This window comes from Lutra lutra, chromosome 10 (genome assembly GCF_902655055.1).
Source record: "Lutra lutra chromosome 10, mLutLut1.2, whole genome shotgun sequence".
NCBI classification, from domain to species: domain Eukaryota; kingdom Metazoa; phylum Chordata; class Mammalia; order Carnivora; family Mustelidae; genus Lutra; species Lutra lutra.
The window spans coordinates 15,319,780-15,347,518 of NC_062287.1; the positions used below are offsets into that span (position 1 = coordinate 15,319,780).

Below are 27,739 nucleotides of genomic sequence, written 5' to 3' on the forward strand. Positions count from 1 at the left end.
AGTACTTTGGAGAATAAGACCTTTAACATCAAAGCGGCTCTTTCTAGGTATTAATAAAGCAAATTGAAGTCTCTTGTTTATTAAGGGCCAAGCCTTGGTTTCTCCACATCCTGGTACAGCCACTCTGCTCCGAGAGCAAACCTGGTTATGTCCAGCCTCTGCTGGTGCGCGTCCTAGGCCTGTAGAGGCACCCAGGTGTCAGGAGAACTGGGAGAGCAACACCGACCTTTAAACCGTGGGCGGTTCCGGTAAAAAGCGTCCGCTAGCTATGCATTTCTTAGGGGCGAAGACGGTGTTGAGCTTATATGGGAGATGGACACTGAAGTATTCAGAGGTGGTAGTGTCCCCTCGCCCCTACGTTTTGTCCCCAAGTATCTGGAGACAAGTGTGGCAACCTGTTAACTGGTGAATCCATATGAAGAGAGCATTCAAAATGTGTGCCAGTTGAGTTTTGTAGAGTTGAAAAATTTAGACTCAACAGTGGGCAGCATGTTCGAGAACTTGGAATTCGCGGTCTAGCTGAAGCAGTAAAAATATGTGGCAACTCATCTGCTCAGAGCGCTTCCTGGGGGCAGACCCTTCCCAAATCAAGATGCCATCATACCAACTTCTCAAAGCTATTATTTATTCTGTACAAGGTTTTACTGGACATCAGACATTCTTCTACTCTTGCTTACACAGTAAACAAGTGCACATCAGCCCTTTGGCTCAGGTTCACAGGGCTTCCCTGGGGAAGGGGGTCAGGCCAGTTAAACTTGGGGCGTCTTTCTCTGAGGCCTCCTTCTGGGAGCATTGGAAAGCTTCAGGCTCCAAGGGGCACAAGCTGGGCCCAGCCATGTGGATGCACAGAGCTCCGCGCCTTGGTGCTGACCAGTGTTACTGTGACAGCACCGAGTTTTGTCCAACTACTCAGGGAAAATCACGCCCGTGGGAAAGAATCGTACAGCTGAGGCGAGATGTCCCCAAACACCCAGGCTCCAGCTCCTGGGGTAGGACTGAAGACCGATGCCAAGGGGGGCTGAGGGGTGGCATGGGCATCCCTGAGAAACTCGGTCCAAAGGGCCTATGTCTAGGAGGCTCTGAGAAGGGCTGGGGGCATGAAGGTCAGGAAGAAAAAGCACATTAAAAGGGAATAAATTAAAGGTGAGAGAAGCTCTAGGGCTAAGGGGCTTGTGCTATCCTTCAAACAGCTGGGGGGAGTAGACCAGGGGTGGCTTAGAGGAAGTGGGCAGGAAAAACTTGATACACTACCAGAAGAAATCTTCTACCTACTCTCCTCTCTGCCTCATCGCAATGCGAACCGAGCCAGGGGCTAAGGGCATGACCCCCATTACCCCCAGCGGGGTCGAACATGGCACTGGGGAAAAGGGAACAGGCTGAGGGATATCTCAGGGAGGGGAAGTTACCCCCTGGTCCCCAAATGCTATAAGGCACAATTCTTGGAGGCAACTAGATTCCATCCAGAACATTAAAAAAAAAAAAGAAAAAAGAAAACAAAAAACTTGTTAGATCCTGGGTCTACTGTGGCTGTGCTTGGGGTCTGGCCAACACCCACCTAGCACCACTGGGGGCTAGCATTAGAAAAGCTGTATTTGAAGAACTAAAAACAAAACAAAACAAAAAAACAAAATGACCAGCACAATGTCCCAGCTGTAAAGAGGTGTGAAGGAAGCATCTCCCATCTGAAAACTTTAGTTATGGTAATTTTAAAAAAACAAAAAAAACCCAGGTTTTTAAAAACCAAAATCAGCTTTTTTCCCCCCCAAAGTCGTCCCCTTGTCTGTCCCCCTGGAGTTAGCAGCGTTAAGAGGGCTCTTGGCTCATGAGTGTTTTTCTTGCTTCTGGACCAGCGAGCGGGGTCCAGGCGAAGACAGGTGCGGGTTGGGGCGCCGGTGCTTCCAGGCGGCGATCTTCCCAGCGGGCTCCAGAGGGCGCTGTCCTCCCGGGAGGAACTGGGGGCTGCGAGGGCAGCAAGTGGACCAGGATCTTCTCCCCACAGACCGCTGCTGTTTATTACACACGGGAAAAAACCACAAGCTTAAAACTGCAAACAAGAGACGCCGAGGGGGCACCACGCCGACTCCAGGCTCTGTGTCCTGTCGATCTTCACGCCAGGTGGCTTGGAGCTCCCGGCTCCAGACCCTGACTGGGCTGCAGCAACTCCTGTTCGACAGCGTTACTTTGCTTTATTTTTCTCTTATTCGTCAGGTTCTTTTTTTTTTTTTTTTCCTTTTTGTCTTAAAAAAAAAAAAAAAAAAAAAAAAAAAACTTAGGGTGTGGGGCCACCACGGGGAAGGGAGAAAGAGATGTAGCTCCTCGCTGCTACATGCGGGAGGGCGGACTGGCCAGTTCGTAGAAGAGCAGATAGGCGTCGCTGGTGCGCACTTGGCTGGAGGACATGGGTGTGACGCTGCGGAGAGAGGGGGGGATGTCAAGAGAGCGCCCTGGAGAGGGGGCCACCGGGACACACGCGGTGGGGCTGGCGGACCGTGAGGGCCCACTGCTCCTCTCCCTAGGTGCCCCGGAAGCCGATCTCTTTTGCAGTCTTCTAGAAATTCTGCAAAGGGGTGGCAGGCTCAGACATATTACGTGGCCTTTTGGCTCTGACCTCCTCCATCTGGCCAAAGGGGAAGCCACATAGGTGGGTGAGGTACAGGCGTCTGGCAGCCAGGAGCCCTGCCTGAGAGCTGGGTCTCACCTGGAGTCATTGAAAGTGTGCCATTCGCCTGTCACTGGACTCCGGCAGTAGGCTGTATAATGGCCACCCATGGTGGTTCCAGAGTGATTGGACACAGCGTACAGGTTGTAAACAGCGTGGTCTGGGGAGGAAGTACAAGGTTTCAGGCCCCCAAAGCATTCCTTGCCCCACGTTCCCTCTCCCTCATGCCTCTATTCCTGACTTTTGTTCACTTACTCTTCAGCAGCTTCCTCCCATCTCCTGGCCTCCCATCTGGATTTTAGGTCCTTGTGCTTTGTTTCTGCCCTCCCAGCTGAAAATACTCACTGGTGTTTTCTGAGGCAAATTCTCTCAAGTCCAGGTCTCTTAGTGGGAAATTCACAAATGTTGTGAGCTTGCTGGTTCGTATCCTGGATTCTGAGAACCGCTTCAGGTCTGGGGTTGGCATTAAGTCAAGGACAAGAGAGGGTGGCAAGGGTAGTCAAAGTAAAGAGGACTGAGTCCTACGAGGGTGAAGCACTTCTTAGAAGCAAAAGAGCAAACCGGGAAAGTCTACCACGTTTCCTTTTCCCTACTCTGCTCGCCCTCAGTTCAGCCCCTTGTCATCAGTCACTCCGTAAAGGCAAGTCCAGCTTGCCATGGTGGACTGGATCTTAAGGATACGGAGCACCAAGATCTTTGGGAACCTCTGGATGGAGAACTTCTTTATACATCGTTTTCTGGCTCGGCATCGACAGCACGTCTGCAAGACAGGACAAACAGAGCTACAGAGGACCTGGGGGAGAAGTCAGTGGGCTGAGTCCAGGAACTCCCAGGCTGCATCTGCTGGTGACAGGTCTCTCCCAGAGCGTGTGTTCCCGCTCCCATGGGAGGGGACTTACCGGCTTTTCATCGCCGTCAAGCACGTCCTCTTTGGTGAAGAGCCTCATGCAGTCCATTAAAGTCACCTCAGGATAACCTCGCTGGGAGAGACAGAGAGTACGAGTCACAGAGGTCGATGCCATGAGAGGATAAGAGTGGGCGCTTCCAATGTGAGGCAACAGAGGCACGTACCTTAGCGATGGGCAGTGAGAGGTCCCAAAACGGATCAAAGACTGTCGAGCAATAACCACAGTCGGTACACGTCAGGGAGCTCTTTAGCTGCCCAACGAAGAGATCTGCAGAAGAGATGGGACAGCCGAGCTAAAGCCAGGAGAAGGAGCACACGTCTTCTCTGGGCTGTGTGCCCTCTCAGTGCTCCTGCCTCCGTCCGTGGGCCACTGGGCAGAAGGAAGGTCCCCTGAGAGGATGACTGTTAGAGCTTTTCATGCTCACGCTCTGCTTAGGGGAAAGCAGGACTTCTTCCCATTCATGCACTTACCCCCAATCCGACTGTCTTCCCGTTCTAGATATTTCCTCCACATCTGTCGTCCTTTCTCATCATCACTAGGAACCAGAGAGAGGGAGACAACTGGGTCAGAGCTCATGCCATGAGAAGTTTACGGATCCATCAGTCTAAATCTTTAATATTTAAGATTCTCTCCAAATTATTACCCCCAAAGAAGTCAGCCAAACACTCAAGCTCACCAAGTTTTTCTTCCCCACAGCATTCTCCTCTTACTTACGGAAGATGATCGAGGTTCTCAGGGTTGGACTTGGGCCTCACTGTCACTCGGTTCACCTCGTTGTGGAGCCCATCCAGAAGAAAGCGAAGAAACTCCTGAGCATCTTGCTGACTGAGTCCAAAGAAAAGAGTGAGCAAGAGCTCTCATTCCGAGAACCACCCTGTGGCTGGCACCCACCCCAGGGAGGACATGTCAGCACGGCTCTTACTTATAGCCAACGAAGCGTGGTGCGTATCTCTGGATCTGGGTCTTGAACTCAGATGGGCTCACCACATCATTGGGGGATGAAGTCCATATGGTCTGGATTAGTTTTGCAAACTCTATTGGAAGGAGAGGGTAGAGAGGGGGACGTGGAGGACAGGTGAGACATTTTCTATAAGAAACTCAAACTAGAATCCCAACAAAAAGAAGCCAAAGGGAGAAGACTAGGAGGGACACATACAGCACACAACTACTGATACAACCGTGGAGCAGAACCAGTGTCCAGGGCCAGGCTCCTCACCTTCCATGAGGGCTGTGTGGGCATTGCTGCTGTGGCTGAGATCCCGCATGTAGAGCCTCTGAAGGCAGTAGTCCCTCAGCTCCCGGGTGTTGCTCAGGCACTGCAGAATGGAGTTCATGAAGCACTGCAAGAGATCACCTGCTCAGTAAGACACAGCCCTGTCTGGCATGTCAGGGGCCTAGTACCAGAGGCCCTCTGGCTCATCTACCCCAGAAATGAACACTCCCACAGTCTCAAGTTCCTCTTTCTGTAAGGGAAAGGGGCGCTGTGGGGCCGACTCCCACTGGCGGCACAGGTGACATAGCTGGTTATTGACTGTGAGGTGTACAGAAGGGTGTGGGTGAGCCGGACAGAAGTGGGTGGGAAGTGATGGATGTCCTTCAGGATAAGGCTCCGGGAAAGCAGCTGACAGTAAAGAGGGCAACTCCCCTTTAGCAGTGCTTCCTGCTAGGGGCCAGGAGGGAGGCGGTGCCCCAGCCAATCTGTAAAACCCACCAGTCAGGATGGACAGTATAACTGGCCTCTAGAGGACAGGGAGTCCGCAGGAGCCAGAAGGGAACTCTGGCCAGATGGTCCCACTGGGACAGGAGTGCGTGGCCTGAGGAAAGAAGTGGGCTGGGAAGAGCTCACCGTGTTCCCAAGGTTTCGAAGACCAGCCAGACCCTGGGCGCTCTTAGAATTCTGGAAACAAAGAACACACAGCATATGAGGCTGAAGGCAAAGAGGCTGGGCCAGTGCTAGGTGCACTCACGCAGCTTTCTGCCAGAGCCAGGAGGATCAGGCACACACATTGTTCTCTCTTCAACACACAACAGAGACACTCGGCAGGGCTTTCCTTTCCTTTGTTGACATGTGCTTTCTCCGATCTATACATGCCTCTTCAGTCTCTGCCATACTGGAGGCTGGAGATTAGAGCTAGAGCCTAGGAATTCATGTATTTGATTGCCAGCTACAAGGAACTCCGGGTCCCAAATCTGGGCACTATCTCAAAATGACCCACTTTTCCACCCCTAGATGTCCAATACACAAAGCAGCTGTCGTAACAGGCGCTTCAAGGAGATCTTGAAATGTTCAATGACAAAATGTCTGAAATGAGTTTAAGATCTTCAGCATGAGGAAAACTGAAGTTGGCCTGCCATTCTGAATTGCCGGAGACAGGTGGAATTCCTTCCAGCTGAGCTCAGCTCCCAGAGGCTGATTAAAGCCTGGGAGAATCCTCCCAGCCTGGCTCAGGTTTCGGCATCCTGACTGGTCACTGGCTGGGAGCCCTTCTGATGGCAGACTGTGACCACACAGGGGTAAGCACCTGGCTGAGGGTGCCACTCTCGTTCCTGTCCCTATTGTGGAGGTTGGTGAGGGGGTTGGAGTGAGACAGCTGCTAGGTCCAGATCTCTTGGCTAGTCCTGGCCCCTACCTGCAAGGAGTCAGAAAACCTTCGGGCTCAAAGGGTTAAAGAAACAGTGTGCAGATGAGCCTGCCACCCCCTCTCTCAGGGAGGGGACCCGGGAGCCGGCAACTCTGGAGCAACACTGACTGGGGCATGCGTGGGGCCAGCTCAACCCTGATCAGAACAGGAGCCTGAAATAACTCAGCTAAAATTACTCATGCCGTGTGCTGACAAAGCCCATGAGGTTGTCAGCTCGAGGGGGTGGGGTGGGGAGAGGCAGGCTGAAGGAGGGCTTTTCTCAGGAATTGCCCTGCTGATCCCACAAGTAAGAGGATCCCTTTTTGCCAGTTATCAGGTCTGACACTAACAGGTAGGGAAGGAAATATACTGAGAAGAGAGACCTGGTTTCCACCTGTAGACAGCAAGCAAAGCTTATTGGCAGTAGGTGGGCAAAAGCATCCTTGAATTCTGCCAGTGCCGGCAGTATATGGCCCCAAACACAAGATTTTCATCTTACCTTTCTGACAGTCTAAACCCTGACGTTCCAGTAAGAGGACCACAACAGAGATCATTCCCTGGACAAAGACCTCATCAGGGTTTTTGGGTAGACCTGGAGAAGGACTTCCCTGGCGCCCCCCCCAAAAAAGCCTGTCCACCACAGGATACCCGTCCTCCCCTCCCCAAAGATCCACTCACACTTATACTTGGCATTGCGTGTTAGTTCCTACCCCCTGGGCCTCAGACAACATCTGTCTAAAGGAGCTGCAGAAGCAAAGCCTGGTGATCATGTCAGTGTCCACCAAAGTGGGCCTCCAGCTGAGACAGTAGTCCCTCAGCACTAATGGGGACAGGGCCGTGGAAAACTGGAGGTGTCTTTGCACTGAGGCACCTCTGTGGTGTTGACACTTTTAACTCTGACCCAGCACAGGGAGGGTCAAGAACACGTCATCACCTACGGTTACTGTTCTTGAGAATCTAACTCTACTAACGGCCTGGCAGGTATAGAGATGGGGAAGGTTCCTTTATGGCTTTGCTCGGACCCTCTGTTCGTTTTTCTTTTTGCAGGGGTGGGGGTGGCTTGTGCCTTTGTCTAAAATTTCCTGAATTCAAAACTACTTGCCAATTTCTAAGCGCTCTGTGTAGAAGGCGGCTGGATGAGAGGAGTCGGGGGGTGGGAGTGGAGGGGAGAGCAGGGCTGTTCTGTGCCCAGCCAGATATTCTTCGGCCATGAATAGGAAATCAGGAGCTCCAGGGAAAGTCAGCACTTTCCATTCTGGAGAGGAACAAAATGTCCCAGGAGTGACCTTTCTTATGGGGAAAACAATCCTACCTCTGGGCCGACAGGGAGAGGCTAGAGCTGGAGAGGTTGGGGGAGAGACCCCACACAGCGAGCCTCTCACCGGGAGGGAAGGAAAGGACTCCACTTGCTACGTGGAGTGCATACGCAAAGACTCGAAAGAGTCTGGATCAAAAACTTCCTTAAAATCAGTCATCAGCAAACCTAACCTTGACTTAGGGGCAACCACTGTTCTAAAAGGTCAATGCCACCTCCACGGTTAGTAGACAGAAAGCATTCACCCTCCGTGAAGGAGCAGGGGGCTCAGGGAGAGCCCGCTCTGGGTTAATGGGGAGGAAACATTTGGGGATGTGGGTCGCATAAGCAAGGCTGATCGAGGTTTGTGTCTTTACACTCAAGACCCCCGTGAAGGGCTTTCCTGCTTACTGTGCTATGAGGGTCAGCCATGAGTCCTGGCTGCGGCCAAGGAGCCTGGTGTGGCCCTGGCACGGGGCAGTGCACGCACTGCCAACTCGGGAGCTGGTGCCTGTTACATAAGATCTGTCAAGCTCTGGCCCCTTCTCCCTTCCCCAAGGGGGCAGTGCCCAGCTTCTGGCCCCAGCATTACCCTGGGGTGGCTACTTCATCTGAGGGATCCACTGCCCACTTAGCAGAACCGGGGGACGGCAGGAAAGGAAAGGGAAGCTGCCCTCTTTCACCTGTCTGCGACTCCTCTGCCCTTCACCGGGTCAAAGGACCCTCGTTACCAACCCTTCGGGAGAGCGCCCTTTGGGGCTAGTGAGGAGGGGGCGGCTCTTTCCGAACGAACAGCCTTTCTTGCTGGGTTTTGGCCTTGGAGGAGTCACACCGCCGAGCGGAGCGAGCTGCCGGCTCCCTCACACACACAGCGAGAACTAGTCAAGGTTACGCTTTTCTGCACCTGTCCTGAGAGGTGCCAGAAATTAAGAGCCCAAGGGCCACCTGGTGCCCGGGTCACGAAGAGGGAGAGGAAGAGGGGAGGGGGGGGACCTCAGGGCCTGGGACCTCAACAAGGGGAGGGGGCCGCGAGTAAGCCTGAGATCACCTGGGGAGGGGGCATTCCTTGCCGGGAGACCCTAGGAAAGGAGGGGTGGGGGCTGGGAAGAATCGGTCCCCCCCCCGCGCCCCCGGCCCCGGAGCGCGCGGCAGATGGGGGTGGGGGGCGTCCCGGGGAGGAGGCGGAAGTCCAGGCCCCCGGCGTGGGGGTCCCGGAAAGGGGCCCCGCGTACCTTGGCTTTGTTGAGCAGGAGCCCCACGAAGGTGGAGAGCAGCAGGGAGGGGGAGAGCGGGGAGCGCGGCCGCAGCTCCTTGGCGAGGGCGGGAAAGGGGGAGGCCGGGGGCTCCTCGGGCAGGGTCACGGTGTACGAGGTGCGCATGCTGGGGGGCGGGCGGCGGGCTCGGCCCCACGCCTAACGTTGGCAAAGGGGGCGCGGGGGAGGACCGCGCGGTGCCACGGCCCGGACGCTGAGGCCGGAGAGGCCGCCACAGGACACCGTCCGCGGCGCCCGGCGGTAACTGCTCCGGACCGCCGACCGCGCGCTCCTCCGCCTCAACCTCCCCGGCGCGCGCCGCCAACCGCCCCGGTACCCGGCTCTCGCGCTCCGGCTGACCGGCGGCCCCGCCGGCGCCTCGGGCCCCACGACGTCAGCGCCGGGGGCGGGGCCAGCACCCCAGCCCCGCCCCTGGCGCCGGCACGCGGCCCCGAGCGCGGCCGGGGCCCCGCCCCCCGTCCCTCGTCCCCCCCCCTCCTCCGCCCCGAGCCACCCGCAGAGCGGCCCCTCGCCGGGACTGCCCCCCGCCCGCTGACCCCACCGGCCTGGCTGCCGCCGAGACCCGCCGTCCCCTGGAAGGGCGGGACAGGCGCGCCGAGCCCCCCGCCGGCCTCCGGGTCGGGACTCAGGAGGAGCCCCACAGGACTCTGTCAGTCCGGTGAGCCGCCCCCCAAACCGGGAGGCTTACGGTGCCTGACTTCTGGGGGCTGCCGGGCATTTGGCACACCCTGTGAAAGTTCCGTGCTCTCCGCGGGGGGAAGATGCACTTGCGCACAAACTTTTGCACGTTCAGGGGGACTCAGGCCCTCCCGGAGCCCGACACGCACACAGCTCTCGAGGGTCGGTGGGCCCCCGGGTTAGGAGCACGGATTTCCCTGGCGTCAGCACTGAGCCCTCCCCGTCCCCCACCACTCCCCAGTCCCAGTTTGTCCCATTATCAAGAGAGCCAGTGCGCCTATTTTATAAGGTACAAGAGGTCACTGTCCCATTTGGCTCCAGGGAAGAACATTTTCTGGCATCTTCTGTCCAGTTACCCAGCTCCATCTCTCACAGAATCTCAAATTTTGGTTTGTTTTGGAGGGTGGGAAAAAAGTACCACCGCGGTGGGGACGCAGGTGCTCAGCCCGGGTGGGGGGCAAGCGGACGGCTCTGACCCTGAGGGCTTCGATGCCTGAAGAGCAGAGGTCTTTGCATTTCATTTCAGATGGTCCACCGCCCCTCACCTATCAGGGACCCACACAGAATCTGCCTAGAGAAAGTATCTTGTTTGGAGCCTGCTGGCTATTTTTAGCCAGTATTTTTAGCATTTAAAAATACTCTGAGAAGCAGCAGCGTGTGCTGTTACTCATCTGTGGCCTCCTTCTGTTCCTCTTGGCATGCTCATGGCCACATGTACACGCGCCCTGCTCACACGACCTCAGCCACATGGGGAATATGTCCCGGACACAGGTATGGGGTGGGCGATGGTCAGCAAGGGCACCGGTGTGAGGATGGTGAGCGCCCCCACCCCGGCCCTGTCCTCACTGTGACCAGATCCTGGAGGTGCTGCCTCCGCCTTCTCCCTGCTTCCCTCTTTCTAGACACACCCTTTCCAGTGAGTCCTACAGTATCTGCAGCAACGCTGGCCTTTGATTACACCACACTTCTGCCTGTAAGCTCCTAGAGCACCTGACTCCTGCGTCCGGCAAGGAAGCTGAGGTAGCTCTGTCTGTGAGGCTGTCTGTCCACAGGCTCCTTTCTCACCACCCTCGTCCTTCTCTGACCCCTGCTGCTAACCAACCTGCTCTTCTTTGCTTCAGCACTTGCCTTCTCTCACTTAAAAGACAAAACTGCCACTGATTAAGTACTCACTAAATGCTAGGCACGGGCTAAGAGCTTTATATATATTATCCCAGTTAATTTGCATAATTAACGCAGTGATGTAGGAACTATTATCTCTATTTTCTAGATGAAGGTCCTTAAGTCCTCAGAGGCCAAATGACTTGCCAGAACCACAAAGCTAATAAATGACAGTGTGGGGCTTTGAACCCCAACCTGGCTTACGGCAAAACCTGTGCTTTTAACAATTACCAGGAGATTCTGGAATGCCCTTCCCGCTCCCTGCCAATTACCTGCTTGTAAAGTCTGCTCAAAACTTGTGTTTTCCACCAAGCCCTCTCTAAAGGACTCCATTCAGCGTGGAACAGCCCATCACAGTATAACCCCTGTCTACTGGTATTCAGCTTACACTGTGTTAATTTATCTTAATATGTTTATCTTTGTTTTATAAGTGTCTTTAAGGCTCCTGTAAATGGTTTTAGATCATCTGTGGGCTCGTGCGATCACACTGAAACCTCCTCGGGTAGGGCTGTGGGTTCTCTTAGTGGGCGCTTGATAAATGGTGTTGATCTCATGTCTAAGTGGGGGCCGGACCAGGCTCTGTTGAGTATCCTGGAAGTCCCACAGAGCCTCACAGGGTGGGGTGAGTCTGGATTTGCATGCTGAATAAGCGTGTTGTGGTAAGCACTGTCTTCACAGGTGCTTCCCCACTGGAGCATTTGGCCTCTCTCCCCATGACTTAGGCCAGCAATGTCATGACTCTTAAACAACTTAAGTCAGTACCCCCCACCCCAGGACATCTTGGCATTGTGTTAGCACGCTCACTCCCTCTTTCCTGGGAAGTAGAAGGTTAGAGCCATCGCTGGGAGCAAGGAGGCCCAGATGAGGAAATCTACCTGCAGGGGAGCTCTTTGAGAAGGCTGGGGTGAGGGGAAAGAATTCACATAGGGTCCGGTCTTGTCAAGCAGGTCTGACTGCTGTAGGACACAACCAGCAAGCAACTGTGGCTCATTTCTCTACTGGCCAAACCCCCGTGACACCCTTTCTCCGCAGTGCCATTTCTTGAAGCGGGGTGGGGAAAGGATGGATCTTCTGGGATGGGAATCTAGCTCTGGCTCCACGACTCTGCCTGAAATACGCTGAGCTGATCTGAACCGGACTCATTCCTGCAGCCCGAGATTGCCATTGCTCAGAACCTGTGCTTGGTCCATGTTCCCTGTGGTTAAAAATTTTCTTCACCTCAATCCTTTTTGGCATGGATGGAATATAAATAAATTAGAGTCAGGGTTAGCTCTGTGAGGGCAGGACTGAGAGTATATACCCTGCTTCCTCAGATCTCAGTGGCAGCTTGGTTCAAGGGTTTTGGAAACACTGCTCTGACGCAGGCAAATGACCTCCCCTGCCCCCTCCCCCCACCAAGCATACACCTGTCATTACCATCACAAGTGGATAGACTGGTGGCTTGACTGACTGATTGAATGGGTAGGGGCTCTGAGTCCTTGTTGTGGGTTGGGCTTTTAGCCCACAAGTGCCACTGGGGACAGAGGGCCTTCTGCTTCCCTGTATCACTCCGACCCCAGGAGGCCAGAAGCTCTGTACTCTTTCCAGCCCTAGGGCAGTCTGGCCTGAACCAGCTGGATTCCAGAGGCCCACACACGTCCCTCTCTTGCTTATGTTTCTGTGTGGGTGCCAGTTTTACCTATCCATTGAGGTCGGAGGGTGCAGGGGGCCACGTGTGCAGCCTGGGCCCTGAACATGATGTTCATTTGTGTAGCTGCTGGTCAGTGGAGCGGCTCCCCCTCGGGCAGGGAACATTTTGCCGGGCTCGGATTAACTTCTCCACTGCCCAGCCCCACCCCAGCACCATGTTAACTCATGAAGACATCCTGGAGCAGGGGTGGAGGGAGGCAGGGAGGATGATGCTGGGCCCTGACTGAGAAACTGAGCCTCGGTGAGGCGGCACAGGGGCCACCAACCAGGTCACAGAGCATAGCCCATCTTCAAGGGATGGGGACCATTGGCGTCTTGCTGACACCTGCCCGAACTGCCTGTCCTTTCTCAGCAGCTCGTACTGGTCCTGGTCATGGGACCCTTTAGCTTAAGGTCTCCTCTGAGAGGCTTTCCCATGTCAGCAGAGACTCAAGCCCTCAGGACGTTCAGCTTCCTGGGGGCTGCTGCCCAGGGTCCCAGACTGCTAGGCTGGACAAACAAGACGACGACGGGGATGCACTTCAGCATGGCTGAATAAACAGAGAAGGCAGGGGAGGAGAGAGGAAGGTCACCCTTCTCCACTTCTCGCCCCGGACCGCTAGGGCAGTCAGTTTCTGCCGCCTTCAACTTGTTCTCTTTGGAGTAACCCCTGCTCGCTGCAAGGCAGCGGTCAAGTTCAAAGTCCCACCCAAGAGTAAAACCACATGACCTCCCCTTATATAATCTCGCTGTCACTGAACAGCTGGGCACCCAAGGCTTCGGGAGATGAGTCAGCAGCCCCTTGGCAAATAGGACCCAGGTACTCTAGGTTCCCAGACCTTTCACTCCTAGCAACAGGTTTTAGAGCAGCGGGCAAGGGTCTGGAAGAGGCTGTGCGGGGAGGATAGGCCGGCAGGCTCTGAGCCTCGCTCCCTGGCTCTGCATCTGAGCAGCAGGTACTCAGCCTGATGACTGTGCTCTGGAGGGCCCTCGGCCAACCCCTGCATGTCTAGGGGAGAGCAGAGGGTGGCCTGGGCGGGGCGGGGTGAGGGCAGGGCTGAGGCTGGCAGGCAGAATGCCAGGGCTGGAGAGGGAGCAGTTGGAGGGGTGGAGCAGGGGAGGATTAGGATGGATTGTAGGGGTTAAAGCGCAGCCCTGGCAGGGCTCAGTGGGAACAGCTTGTCCTTCCATAGGCCCAGGGAACAGTAGAGGTGGGGCGGAGGGGGGCCATAACCAGGCTGGGTGCTTGGGCTTTCTGCTGGGCCAACCCACCTGGCCTGGCTTGGAGTCCCCACAGGCGATGGGTGGGGTGGTAGTGAAAACTTTTTTTTTTTTTTTTTTTTGCCAGTTCTGAACCATCAGTCCCTCCCCTCCAAACTGTCTGCATTTTAAACAGCACGTGGAGCCTGGGGCACCCCTCGTTCTCTTAGGCTGAGCTGCAGTCCCCCCACCCCCCACCGGTGTTTTGTTGGTGCATATGCAAGCATGGGGGTGGGGGGTTTCAGAATTCACGTTCCTCCTCCACCAGTCCTTCACTCATGCTCAGCTGAGTCTGTAATATTCCAAGTTCATGTTGGCTGTTACTATTCATGAGGAGAATGAGCCTGGTTAGAATTGTTCTACTCCCTGGTTGGTGCCTGCTTTTGACTTTCCTTCATGAATGTCAGCTATAGTTCAAGTTGGCTACCCGGAGAGCCCCTGGGGCCAGGGCCACCCAAGGGGACCCCAGAAGAGTCAGATCACACTGGACCCTGCCACATGATACAAGGGTGGTCCCCTCCCTGCTCCACTCAGATGCCAAACGCCCCTTTTCTTTCTTCTCCTTTTTCACCAACTCTTCCATAGCATTTTATAGGTTTCAGATTCCTTCACAACCAGGTTGCTTTGAGCCTCACGACACCCTGTGAGGTGGGCAGGGCAGTATGACCCATCCCTTTTATGGATGAGGAAACACAGCGCAGATGAGCGGTGTCTAAGGTGAAAGAGGCAAACTGTACCTTCCAGCCTCAGGCAACCCCTCCCTTCCCCACCACCCATGACACTTAAGGAATGACACCTGGGGCTGCCTCCTATCACAACTATTTTAAGAACTTATTTCCCCAAGTTAATTGTGAGTGCACTGAGAGCAGGGATCACGGTTTTCATCTCTTTTGCCTCCTGAAAGTGCCTAGAAGGGAACAAGGAGGACTAACATTTATTAAGCACCTACTGTGTGCCATACAACCTTTGGTTCCTTACAATGATCTATGAAGTGGGAACTATGAAGACTCTCTTTTGTCAAGAAACAGGTGCAGAAGTTAAGGAACCTTCTTTGAGGTAGACTGCTAGCAAGCTGAGCCCTGAAATGAATGAATGAGAAGTTCAGATCTCCAAATGGAGATCTGAAAAGACACTGGACCCAGTTTTAGAAAGAAGTGGTGCGAGCCTTGCGAGCAGGGTTGTTGTGACCTCAGGAGAGGGAGTCGGCAGTAGGAAGTAAGGCTGAGAACGGTGAGGAGAAGGGGTGAGTCTACATGAGGGTCTGGCCCATGAGGGGCCATCCCCATCGGTAGTGTCTTGCCTGTGAGCTTAGGGCGAGACACTGGCTCCACTGTAGGGCGTTAATAGCTACACAGGTGTGCTGTAAGCTGGTTCTGGGTGGGAAGGAGGGATGTTAGGGTGGCTGAGTTTGCCCCAGGGCAATCTGCCACCTTTCTGAGGTCCTCTCTCAAAACTCTCCTCTGTCTGGTCCTGGAGGTGGAGGAGAGGCTGAGGTGTCCCCTGTGGGGGGAACAGGGAGGGAGGTTTGAGATACGCCTGTGTAGGAAGGAGGCAGAGTTCCACCCCCCACCAAGGGTGGAGACCCTGCTCTCATGACTGGGACTGAGCGTGGGTCTGCAGTTTAGTCTGTGGAGAGGAGGTTTTCAAACCTCAGCCTGCTTAAAGGTTACCTGAAGCGCTTATAAGAAGGACTGATTCCCAGGTATATCCCTAGAGAGTTTGATTCAGGGATCTGGGTTGGGCCCAGGCCCCTGAATGATTAAGCCTCGCAGGTGATTCCTGTGGACCTCACTTTGAGGAACACTGCGTACCATAATGAACTCTTCTCTTATGAGCAAAGGGAGGGAGCCTCCCAGAGGTCTTTAGGGCCCATCCACTAAGAGCTGCTTTCTGATTGCCCCCGAGGTGAGCCACACCAGACACATCTAAGTGAATCATGCTCCAGTCCAACCATATGTCCCTCTGAGAACACATACTTCTCCCAGGCCAGGCCTGTTGTCCCCCGCTTCTCTTCCATGCCAGCCTTCCAGTGTAGCCGGCCCTGCCTTGTCAGGTTCTGAATGCTCTGGGAGGCACCAACTTTTGGGTCTCCGTGGCCCTTCATAGATAGCCCAGCAAGAGCAAGACTCTCTAAGACTCTCTAAGTAAGTAATGTTATTAAATTTGTCCCCTCAAGACCTTTAGTTCTGTTAGGCTTAAAGGTCTATGGCCCAGGGGCACCTGGTTGGCTCAGTGGGTTAAAGCCTCTGCCTTCTGTTCAGGTCAAGATCTCAGGGTCCTGGGATTGAGCCCCACATTGGGCTCTCTGCTCAGCGGGGAGCCTGCTTCCCTCTCTCTCTCTGCCTGCCTCTCTGCTTACTTGTGATCTCTCTCTCTGTCAAATAAGTAAATAAAATCTTCAAAAAAAAAAAAAAAGGTCTATGACCCAAAGCCCTACGCCTGTTTTGTACCCCTGCTCCCTTTGTCTGGACGAGCCCACTAAGCAGCATTTATTTCTTGCTGTGCACAGCTCTTATTTGCAAAAGGCACCTGTCCTAGAAGTAGGGGACTGGTACACAACACCCAGCTGTCCCGCCCTCTGGTTTGTCTGTCCACCTGCCCATCCATCCACCCATCCATCCACCCACCTATGCATCCGCCCATCTGTGCATCCATCTCTGTACCCATCCATAAGATCAGCAGGTTAGCTGTAACTCCACTACATTCTGTGCAGTGCTAGACCCACGAGGAGGCATTTAGAGATGTGATTTCTTTCTCATTCTTTGAGAGCTTGCCACCTGATGGGTTCACTAATAACTAAAGAAAAGGCAGAATGTAGTCAGTACCCCAGAGAGGTGTGTTCACAGATTAGATGCAAGCCAGCCTCTGGCAGGACCAGAATACAGAGGTATGGGATTATCTAAAACCCTAGACAAAATTGTTTCCAACATTTTCCCCAAAGACACATACATGATAAGCACCGCTATCCAGACACTCTGTTCCTGAGCCAGGACTGGTGTCCATCAGAGGGGAGTCCCTCTCCCCCTGATGTCTTATGCCCAGATGGTAAGCCAGGTCCCCAGGCTGGGAAGTAAAAGCCCGAGCAGGAGGAGAGAGACAGCCAGAGCAGGGAGGCCTCTCTTACCACAGGGAGCACTGGCGGTGCGGGGGCCTCAGCATTCAGTCCAGGATGGCGCAGGGCCTGCAGGGGACCCTGGCATGCTGGGTGGCAAAGCGGAAGGTGAGCACTGCAGTGTATGTGGGGGTAGCCGAGCATTTCCGGGAGCACTGTTAGATGGGCGTCCAGTGCAGGGGTCGTGAAATGGGTTTCCTAGGGAGAGTGGGAAGGCCTCTGAGCAAGGCACTGAGCCACGAGGGTACCAGACATGCTGACATGACTTCTCTGGCTCAGGCTGCAGGAGAAGCTTTCACAAGGATTGGGAAGGAGACCTCTGCTTCTATCAGCAGTCAGATGGGGAGCCCATCCTTTAATTGGGGTCTTCTACATCCTTTGCTGCCTCCCCAGCCTATCAGTGGGCCCCCAAGGGGCAAACTCACCATGGTGTCTCGCCCTGGGGAGCTGGAGCGGCTGGACCCAGGGACTTGGCCCTTGCTCTTCTCCCACAGACTGTAGCGGCCACTGGGTCGGTAGGTGGGGCTGAGGACTTCAGGGACTCGAGAGGTTGGGGCCTGGGCGGGCACCTGAGATGCACTGCCCTTCCGGCCATAGTTCTCCAGGTAGTCGGCCAGGTACTCCGAGCGGCTAGCTGCCTGGTAGAGCCCCTGCAGGGTGCATAGCTCCTTGCGCGTGCGGGCCAGCATGGGGCTGCGACCCAGGTTCCCAGGGTCTATCCGGTAGCTCTCTGAGGTCCGGAGGCTGGAGAAATCCCGGGCCAGGTCTGATTGACTGTTTGACTTCTTTTGGGTTAGGGTTCCACCCTGGTCACGGGCAGTCACAGGCAGGTAGCTGAGGGAGTTGTTGGTCACTCCGTAAGGGAATCCGCTGCCCCCGCTGAGTCCGCTCCCTGAAGGCCGCTCAGTGCCCCGAGTCTGGCTCTCAGCCCGCTTACCTCCCCCGACGATGTCAGGTCTCAACAGGGGGCGGCCCCTGTCATAGTCCAGGATGGAGGAGGGACCATAGGTTCGGGGACGGGTGAGGAAGCTGGTCGGGGGGCCTGGCTTAAAACCAAGCTTCTCCTTCTCCAGGAAGGAGGCAGCCAGGTTGGCCCCGTAGGAAGAGGGAGTGTAGGTGCCATAGCCCGATTTGGCATAAGGGGTATCTGTGTAGCGGGCCGATTCTGTATAGCGCTTCAGGGTGGAGGAGAGCTGGGACATCCTTCAGGGCGGCACTCAGTGGGTACTGGGAGCCTCATGGGCTGGAAGACAAGGAAAGTGGTTGTCAGAGAGCCCTGCCAGGTGTCAGGCAGGGTACTTGCATCCCTCCTCTTCATCCCCACCTGGCTGGAACCGCAGATCTCAATGAGAGACCACACGGTCCATTTCCACGAGAGGCTGGCCCATCGCTAAGAAACACACCTATGCTTGTGTATTCACACCTGAGAGCAAAGATGTGAGCCAGCTTCTACAAACCACAGAGGGCCACCAGTCAGCACATCCTAGCTGCTCCGAGTGCTCTCTTGCAAAGCCCTAGATGTGAGGTGGGGACCACCCTCCCTCAGCAGCCCTCCAGGTGACCTGCAGTATGCCAGCCCAGATCTCAGCTGCTCCCTCTCTTCTGGCCCTCAACCCCTGGATTGAAAATGCCAGCCATTTTAAGAATTAAGTCTTAATTCTTTCTGCTGAAAGGAGGAGCAGGAATCTTTTTGGAATCCTACATTGTCTGAGCTTGGAAAGGCCCCGGACCATTTGGTCAGATCCCTGGTGAGGAAAAGGAGGCTCATGAGAGGAAGCAGGGGGACTAGGGGAGGTGGTGGTAAGTGAGCATGTGGCAGGAAGTGGACTTGACCTTAGTCTCCAGATATAATCCCACAGTTTTCCCCTGGACATGGTCACCTGCTCTGGTGGGGAATCCTCATGTGGCAGAAACTTCTTTCTTCATGGATCTAACTCAGGTGGCTCTAAGCAGAGTTGGGGTTCTGTGGCCTCTCAGGGGTTCCTCTACCAACCTCCAAGCCAACAAGCTCACGGTGATGACTTGTGCAAACGGGGCCCCCTAGAGGCTAAAATCCTTCACTACAGCCGGTACTCCTTGTCCCCACACCCCAGGAAGCTGGGGTGGGTCTGGTGAAGGCACACAGGAATCTCTAAACTGGGGGGTTGTAAGGATCCTAAAGAGTCACCCCCCTTTTAAAAAAAGACTATTTATTTATTTGAGACAGAGAAAGCGAGAGACGGAGTATGAGTGGAGGGGGAGGAATGGAGGGAAAGGGAAAAGCAGACTCCCTGCTGAGGATCATGACCTGAGCCCAAGGCAGACACTTAATGGACTGAGGCCCCCAGGCACCCAAGACTCATCTGTTTTAACCTCTCTGTTGTACAGATGGGAGCAACGACACTGATGTACCCACGGTCACAACTAGCAGAGCCAAGATTGGAATTCAGGTCTTTCAGGTTTCTAGTCCAGTGCTTTTCCTTTTGGACCTTGATTCATCCCTCCCCATCAAGTTTAAGCTCACTTGGGGACCACCAGAGTCCTTCTGTCACCCTAGGTGTGCAGGCTGCATCTAAAATGGAGCTCGGGGGGTGGGCAAAGGTGCTTCGGAGAGAGGAACAAGTAGGATCAGGCCTCTTTCCTAGAGGCTATCAGGGCTTCTTGGGGGGCTCCTGCAAGGGGGGGACAGAGCCCTCCAGGAACCTCAGAGTAGTGGTACAGGGCTGGTTGTGGCTTGCCCTGTGACTGACTAGCTGGGTGATTTTACACTAGTCATTCAGCCGATCCGAGCCCCAATCTTCTCACCTGTACAATGAGTATAATCACCGTCATTATGGTTCCTACCTCACAGGGTTGTTGCGAGGAATAAATGAGATAATAACATGTGGAGGCCCTGAGCTCTGAGAGTGGTTATTATCTGTTCCCCTAACACCTGCCAGGCTCTGGGCCCCTCCTTTGTAGGCCTGTAATAATGTGAGGGCTGCCTGTCTCCCGGACTGGCCGGCTTCCGACCTCAGCCGCGGGGCACCAGACTTCCCCTGCATCCCTCAGCAAGGCGTGCGGGTGAGCGGGCAGTGGGCAGAATCTCACTGTGCTGCAGACACTGGCTCGGGGATCCCACGGCCTGCCCTAGTCTGGCAGCCCGGCCCATTTGGGCAGAGAGGAGTTGGTGCCAAGCCCCAAACACTGATGGCTTGGCAGAGGGCCCTAGCAACTCAGTCCATGCAGGGGTGGGAGATCAGCGGGTGGGAACCTCCATATGGATCCCAGAACAGAACTTCTAGACCCTGCCAGAGACCAGCAGCAGTTTTCAGTCTGGGCTGGCTCAGAAATGCCTGGTCTACGTTTACTATGTATGCTTTTCCCACCTGGCCTGGGGACCCCCATCTTCATACACACACCCTTGCCCACTGTGTTCCCACCGCCAGCACAGCTCCCACTCCTTTCTAGGAAAAAGTAACTGGAGGGTGACCTTGTGCAGGGTTAGAGGGGAACCACAGCTCTCCTTCCATCTGCTTGGCTTCCTGGGGTACAGAGAAGGAAGAGTGTGAACCCTGAGGGAGGCCAAGAGAGACACAGACAGAGGCACCAGGGCGGGGGCGTGGGACGAGTCCTGCTCTATTTCACTTTGGAGAAACTCCATCAATAATTCAAAGTCAAAGAGACTCCAGGTCTCAGGAACTGGGCTCTGGGACACCAGGCAGCCAATCAGATATGGCCTGTCCCCCCCCCCCCCCAGCCCAGGGCATGAGCTCATGCCTCCTCCCCATGGCTTTCACTCCTTCCTCCACACCAAGGCTCCCAGGGAGTTGGTATTCTGCAGGCAGTGCCCCAGACTCGTGACCTCTCCTGGCCCTGCCTATGACGCAGTAAGTGCTGCGGCCAAACAAGGTACAAGGGACAGGGACAGACAGCCCTGGGAAGGCTGGCAAGGATTCCTTGGGAAGGGTTGGGGCTAGAGGTGGAGTCACACCCTGAATCCCAGGAGGCCTCCTAAGTCCCCATTCTCCTGTCTGCTCCAATCTGGCAGGTGAGTGGCAGACCACTGCCCCCCTTGCCATAGCAGCCTTGGCTGGGGGGGGGGGGTGGCGGCGGTGTCATGCCATCACAAACAGCTCCCATCCCTAGCAGTTTGGCTTAGAGTTCCCGTGTCTGGGGAGAGGGTCCCTACTGCGGCTGAGACCTTGAGCAGGCGTATCCCCTCCCCTAACTTCAAATTTCCCTCTTGAGAAAAGTGTCAACACCTTCCAGGTGAGCTGACAGCTTGGGTTGGTGCCCCTTGGTGTTACCTGACACGGCTGTCCCTGGAAGCCGCAGAAAACACCACGGGTGGGAGAGCAGGCTGGGCCCTGGCTGTAGGCTTGCTGCGCAAGACAGGGACAGGACGGGCACTCACATGGCTTGGAGTCTCCTCGTTGCCACAGGAACGGCCTGGACTGAATGGCCCTTTCATGGGGCAGTGGGAGGCGAGCCGATTGGCTGGGATCCCCCGTCTCCCTCCCTGCCGGGCGTGGGGCCCCTGCTGCCCTGCTCCTTTTGCTGTTTACTGAGAGCTGGCAAGTATAGGCATGTGGCTCTAGGCAACTCCTCCCCAGGTGCCCGCCACCTCGGACAGCAGGGGCACACCACCTGCCAAGCTCCTCCTCCGTGTCATCTTTGCCCGGGCACCTCCACTCTTCCCTGCTCTGCCAGAACTCCCCTGTCACTTGGCTCAGTTTCCCCCTCTTGGGAAGTACAGCTGCCTTTCCTCCACAGAGCCCTCTGCTTCCTGAAAGGACACATGAGCCCAGCAACCGTGACCTGCCAGCAGGCCGCAAACACCTCTGGACCAGGCACTGAGCTGAGCGCTTCCGTCGCAGCTTCCATGGGGGTCACGGCAGCCTTCCCTGGAGCGCTGCCTGCCCGGTGTCCCCAGAGCCTCAGCGCAGCTTTAGGTTTTAATTCTTTCGGAGAAAGAATTTAAACTTAGAAGCATCATGTGAAGGTTTAATGATTTACATTAAATCGAAGTTTTTATTCAAGATTCAATAGACAAGGAATGAAATAATGAAACTTTGAAGCGTTTATCAGTCCTATTTCTGAAGTTCCTGAAGTTTGAAACTCTATGAAGAGTTTTGGGACACCACGTGCCAGTCCTCACAGTCGGCCCCAGCAGTGGGTGCCATCCTTACGCCCACTTGCTCATGAGGAAACCCGTGACGCGGGTTTCCCAAGGTCACGCTGCACGAGCAGTGGCCACGTAGGACTGGCACCTGTTCTCGGCCCCCGAACAGCCACCCTGAGGCCAGCACCTCCACTTCGCACTTCCTTGGCCTCTCCCTGAGCTGGAATGGGGCAGGACCTGTGGCCTGGGGCTCTGGGGGACACAGGCATCCCCGTCTATGCCACGGTGTGGCAGGTACAGACTCCCGCAGGAGGCGGCCCTTCGAGTTTCCACTGCAGCAAACAAAAGCAAAGCCAAGTGCAACCTGAGCACCAGTACAATTCTGATCCTCCAAGAGATGGTCCAGGAGGCCTCCGTTTCACCCGCAGTGCCAAGCTCCCGAGTGTCCTGGGGCCCTGGAATTTAGCGCCAGCCAGGGCCCTTGGCCCCAGGCCTGGTTATGGACATGCCCCCCAGCCTCCTACCCTTGCTGCATCTTGGTCCATCCCCCCAAGGTACCTGGGCTAGATGAGTCAGGGGTTAAAATGAGCCCTGTCTCCCTGGGCAGCCAGCCCCTGTGCGTCAGCCACTGTCATTTCCTGTTGCTCACGTGAAGGGCTCCCTAACCTGCCCAGCCAGGGGAGGGACTTGCTCCCCAGGAATCTCAGACACTCCTGGCCCCCAGGGTAGGGGGTGGGTAATGTCCCACATCCCAGGAGCCTTCGTGGCCCCTCTCTGCTCAGATCCACTGTGCTTTCTGGGGGGAAGGCATGCCAGCTTCTGTGGCCTTGCCTGGATAGAAAGCCCCTAGCTGGGTTTCAGAGGTGTGCCTCAATAGAATTCAGTCCTCCTCTCCTCCCCAGGTGTCCGGGACAGGTGAGTGGGGAGTCCCAGCCAGTCCTGCCAGGTGCTTGGGAACCTCCACAGGAGTGACCTCAGAGCTTCCCAAAGCCACTTGCTAACACCATTGGAATGAGGCACAACTGATGTGCTGACCTTGAAAGGTAAAGCGGGCTGAGAGAGGGGTCCTGTCTCCCTTCGTGTACACGCTCTGACCCGCACTCCTGTCTGCTTGGGCACTGTCTGGGCACAAGCATCAGTTCCTAGGTTGAGGGATGTCCTGGCAGGTGTGCTGGCTGCGGGTAGGGTGGAGGGCCTCCGTGGGGGCTGTTTGTGCTTGCCTTCTCAGTCCCCAGCTGCCTGTGTGCCTCCCCTCCACTGTCACCAGTAGCTCTGTCTCTCAGGGGCTTGCATCCATCGGCCCACCAGTTTAGTGCCTAATCCTCTTGCAAGCCTTGGCAGGGGGCCATTCAAGAGAAATTTGGTCCATTTCTGTCTCTCTTGCTACCTCCAGTAGTTGCCCCAGGGCTGGGAGGGGGTGATGGGATGAGAGAGACTGGAGATGACGGTGAGAATCCTGACTGGTGAAGTAGGGGGGTAGGCCCAGGGTAGTGTCTCTACAACAGGCTTCTGGATTTAGGGTTTGGAGAGGGTAGCCATCTCGACACTTCCAAGAAAATGCAAAGGAATGGGCCTACAGGCAGTCCTGGTATCCTTCAATTCTCTTCCCTAATCCCATCTGTCGGGAGCTCTCCTGGTGTCCCCACCCCAGGGGAGAGTCCCAGTCTCCCTCCCTTTCCTCCAGGGCTTATCTTCCCTCTGTCCTTGTCACCCCTGCCTGCCTCCTCCAAGCCTTCACCGTCCATCTTGCCCCAAGCACTCCTCCAGGCCCAGCTGGGCAGCCTATCACATGCTCCCCCAAATACACAGGGTCCTCGGGACAGTGGGCCCCATAAAGTTCACATACTACAGGGGCAGCTACTGACCTGTGTCCGGGGGCACTGGACAGGCTCTGGGGGCTTCTCCTTCCCCAATGAGGCAAGGGACCGTGGTGGAGAGCCCCGAGGCTAGAGTCCGACTGGGGCTGGGTAATCTGGAGCTCAGGTTACCGACTCCGATATATATAGTATCTTATCTGACCTCACAGAGATGGCTAGCTCAACTCACTTGCATTCCAAGCCCAGGGAGAATTAAAGGGGCAGTGGCAGGCCCTCCCTTGAGGTGCTGCCCTGATGGGCCAGTGCCAGGCTAGGAGATGGTGCGAGGGCTCTCTGAAGGGGGACATTTTCAAGTGGAACACAAGGGGGATCCAAGGGGAATCAAGTGGAAAGAGGATAGAGAATGGAGAGAAGAGGGGGAACCCTCAGTGCTAGTCCAAATCCTCCCTTGGAGGCGGAGTACACCTAGAGATCCAGGCACACACGTAGTGAGAGGCAGGCGGGACCTGGCCTCAGGGGTTCGGTTCCAAACTCTTTTCTAATGGACTTCTAGGCCTGGGCATATATTCCCATTCTTTCCCTTTCATTGGCTCTCAGACAGTGGGAAAGTCATGTAAGCCATCTGAACCTTAGTGATTTAATCTGTAAAACAGGAGTAAAAAGTGTAATAATGCTATACCTCACAGTTGTGAGGATTAAATAAAATAATATTTATAAATTTCCTGGCACATGGTAAAAGTTCAATAAATGCTAATAATGACTATACTGAATACTTCCACTAATTATGATAATTAGTGGTAGTATTTGTAGTAACACCTACCACAGAAACCTTCCTAGGGAGAACAGGGCCTCTGGGCCACCCCTTGGGAGTACTGTGTTCTAAAGGCAGAAAAGAGCCCCATGGTTTTCTGTCCTACAACTGGCAAGGGCAAATGACTCTTGCTATAATCCCAGATGTCCAGCCCATATAGTGGAGAAGAACCAGGTGTATTTCGGCTCCTTCCACCTTTGCCTAGAAAAATATAGCAAGGGCAGCTGCCTGGAGGCTAGCAGGAGAAAGCTGCTCGGGGGGTGGTTCCACTCTACCTGTCGGAGTGCTCAGGATTCCAAGGCCACAGAGCTGGGCTGGGCAGGCTCACGGGAGGATGGAGTAGGATTCTTAACCTCTTGGGCCTTGGTGCTCTTGTCTGCTCCCAGTCTGTGTCTCCTGTTTCTCGATGGTTCTCCCTGAGGACTGGGAGTACCCAGGATGGTGCCTCCACCCTGTCTCAGCAAAGGCTACTGACTCAGCTTGGGTCCCGGTGATGCACTTCAGAGGACGCCCTCGTCCCTGGCCCTCATTCCAGTCCTCATTCCGATTCCAGCTTGGCATGCATCTACAGTACCAAAGGAGTGCGGGATGCCCCAACCCCAGCCCATCCAGCTCTCCTTTCCTCTACTTTCCAGGGTTGGACTTGGGGGAACCTTCTCGTGCCCATGCCTGGGGAGGTGAACGTCACTACGATCTCCAGCTCAGCCCCATTCTAAAAGCAGCCAGCTAGGGAAGCAGACGTACACTCCTCAGAGGACAGCTAGAATGGGTTGGCCAGAGCTTGCCGTGGCTGTTAAAGTCTAAGTTACTCGCCTTGGAGCACCGCGTGCCTGCTTCTGGTTTGGGATTGGTGAGAATTTCAAAGATGCCTCTTTCTGGTTTGGGATTGGTGGAAAATCTCCCCTTGCACTTCACTGCTGCCCTACCCCCACCCCCACCCCTTGGGCAAACTGACCGGAGACAGCCCCCAGGAGCTTCAACAGGGCGGAGGAAGTGAACTGGATGCACACGTGGGGAAGGGGTTGTCAGTGTCCAGACGTCACTCTTAGGCCATATACCGCACAGGGCACAGAGACGCGGACCTGCCCAAGCAGCATTTCCTTAGAACACACTGATCAGCACACAGATGGCTCTTCCTGGCACCCTGGGCTGTTAGCTGGCAGCCCCCCACCCTCCCCAACTGGCAGCCACAGCTGGGGCTCCTCCGCACAGCTGGCGCTCGCCCTACATTTCTGGTGCCCATTCTACCCAGGCTGTTGTTGATACCTCACTTTCTGAGCCAACAACGGGGCTGACCTCCGCATCCCTCCTCTCTAGTCTCCGACAGGTGGCACGTACCTGCCTCTTCTCCGAGGATGGACGAGCGGAGCCGGGCACAAGCATGGAGCTGCGGGTGAGTCCCGGCTGGTACTGGCGCGGCGCAGTGAGCAGCAGCTGACGCAGAGGGCTCCCTGGCCTTGGCCTCTCCCCCACCTCCGCCGGGGGCCCAGTAAGGACCTCCCCGGGAAATCGGCGCCACCCAGCGGGCAGCCGCCTCATTGCGCCCCGGCCGGCAAAACCACGCGGCGCGTCTCGCGTCACTGAGACGCGTCACGGCTATTGGCTTGTTCCTATTGTGGCGTCAGGAGAGCCCCGCCCGGCCGGCGTCTCCCGGGCGACCCGTATATACAGAGAAGCACGTGGAGGAAGAGCGCGCGAGCTCGGAGGGGGTGGAGCGCGACGAGAGGTGGATCAGTATGCGGCGGGACTGGAACCGCGGGGAAGGTACTGGGGACGAGGAGGGGTTCTGCGGAGGAGGCCCGGAATTCGAGCCCTAGGGGATATGTATCAACTTCCAGGTTTGAGGGAAGGCTTAAGGTTCCCGCTCCTTTCCCACCGGTCTGGGAGGGGGCTTGGCTTCGGCCTCTCCTCCTTTTCTCTCCGCTTAAACGCACCCTCTGCTCATTTTACTAAGGTGAAACCCGTGATTGGTGATGGTTGGTGTTGGCTCCCTGAGTGGGTAAACGGAGGCGCTCAGTTAGTGGGGGGGAGCCTTCTTACTTTCTCAAGAAAAAGCCTGGAGATGACTTGGACACTCCCCTTCAGCTGCGTAGCTCATGCTGTTGAAGAAAATCGCACGGCCGGGTAAATTGGTGCCAAGGCAAACCCAGGTTTTCCATTTCACCTGGATCGTCAGTCCTTCCAAGTGTCCTTAGCTCCTTCTCGTCTTCTCTATGGCTGCTGTGCCTGTCTGTCACCGTTCTCCTCAGGTCCTTCCTTGTCTTCTATTTCCCAGGGAAACTGGGTCCAACCAGGAGGGGAATACTTAAATTTCTGTCTCCAAACACATCTGAATCCATTCTCACCTCTGCTCCGGGGCAGTGACAGAGGCGGCCTCCCTCTTCTTGTCCAAGATGAATCCCACCTGATCTCAACTCTGCATACTCCTTGGGACCCTCATTCCATCACGTTTTATGGATAGCTGTTGGATGTACTGGATCCTCTTCCACGCACAGGGGGAACCAGATTAAACCAACAGGCAAAACTTTTGCCTTCAAGGAGCTTACATTCTCGAAGAAGCAGAAGACAATAACGAAATAAGTGATATCTGTAGTATGCTAGATGGCAGTAGGAGCTCTGGAAGGAAGTAAAACAGGGTGTGTAAGATGTCATCAGACATGGTCTCAATGAGAAGGTGACATTTGAGTGACATGAAGGAGGTGAGGGAGTGAACCATCTGGCTATCTAGGGCAAGACTGTTCTAGGCAGAGGGGGTTAGAAATGCAAGAGTTGTGGTGAGGTGGAAACACACCTGCCATTTTTTTGAGGAAGAACAAGAAGGTCAGAGTGGCTGGAGTGAGGAGAGGGAGTGTGGGAGGTGAGGTCAGTGAGAGAAGGCAGGGATTGTACTATGGAGGGCCCTAAGGCCATTTTGATGACTTCCATTTTTATTCTGAGATGGGAGCCTTTGGGACATTTTGAGCAGAGGACATGGATCGGATTTTTGTTTTAACAATCCTTTCAGCTGATGCATGAGAACACATCTGAAAAGAGCCAGAGTAGAAGCAGGAGATCCTTTGGGCTGTCATTAAAATGATCTGGTGAGAGTTGGTGGTTTCAGTGTGGTAGGTAGCAGGAGGGGTGGTGAAGAGTGGTTGGGTTCTGTATGTATTTGGAACGTGGAGTCAGTAAGATTTTCTGATGGATGAGGTGGCGTGAGAGAAAGGGAGGAATTTTTGGTTTGAACATTAACTGGGAAGGTGGGGTGGGGGAAGGCAGGAGCTGGTTTAATACCTACTAAGTTTGAGATATCTATTAGGCATATCAAGATGTCAAGAAAGCAGATGGATATACAAGTTTGGCAGGGTCTGGGCTGCAGATAAAGAATCGAGAGTCCCTGGCATATATCTGTTC

The 27,739-nt window shown here is 55.1% G+C and overlaps 1 protein-coding gene and 1 long non-coding RNA gene across 8 annotated transcripts; one reads left to right on the plus strand and one right to left on the minus strand.

Moving 5' to 3' along the window:
• Positions 1-2,250: 2,250 nt before the first annotated feature.
• On the minus strand, positions 2,251-25,896 carry USP2 (ubiquitin specific peptidase 2). 6 transcript variants are annotated; one of them, XM_047692399.1, is made up of 14 exons: positions 25,685-25,896; positions 17,061-17,878; positions 16,648-16,833; positions 5,414-5,464; positions 4,784-4,907; positions 4,490-4,601; positions 4,282-4,392; positions 4,038-4,102; positions 3,731-3,834; positions 3,559-3,639; positions 3,341-3,419; positions 3,005-3,112; positions 2,699-2,819; positions 2,251-2,410 (listed from the first exon to the last, which is right to left on the minus strand). In XM_047692399.1, exons 2-14 carry the CDS (start codon positions 17,835-17,837, stop codon positions 2,323-2,325), a joined length of 2,007 nt encoding a protein of 668 aa, XP_047548355.1. In that variant the 5' UTR covers positions 17,838-17,878; positions 25,685-25,896; the 3' UTR covers positions 2,251-2,322. The 6 variants fall into 6 exon arrangements, with proteins under 6 accessions (XP_047548355.1, XP_047548356.1, XP_047548353.1 ...); XM_047692400.1 differs by lacking the exon at positions 25,685-25,896 and adding an exon at positions 24,622-24,793; XM_047692397.1 differs by lacking the exon at positions 25,685-25,896 and adding an exon at positions 23,584-23,682.
• LOC125079055 (uncharacterized) lies at positions 9,227-11,758 on the plus strand. 2 transcript variants are annotated; one of them, XR_007121032.1, is made up of 3 exons: positions 9,227-9,414; positions 10,337-10,454; positions 10,705-11,758. It is a non-coding gene; the product is annotated as an uncharacterized LOC125079055 (long non-coding RNA). The 2 variants fall into 2 exon arrangements; XR_007121033.1 differs by having other exon boundaries at positions 9,229-9,414; positions 11,628-11,758.
• Positions 25,897-27,739: the final 1,843 nt, after the last annotated feature.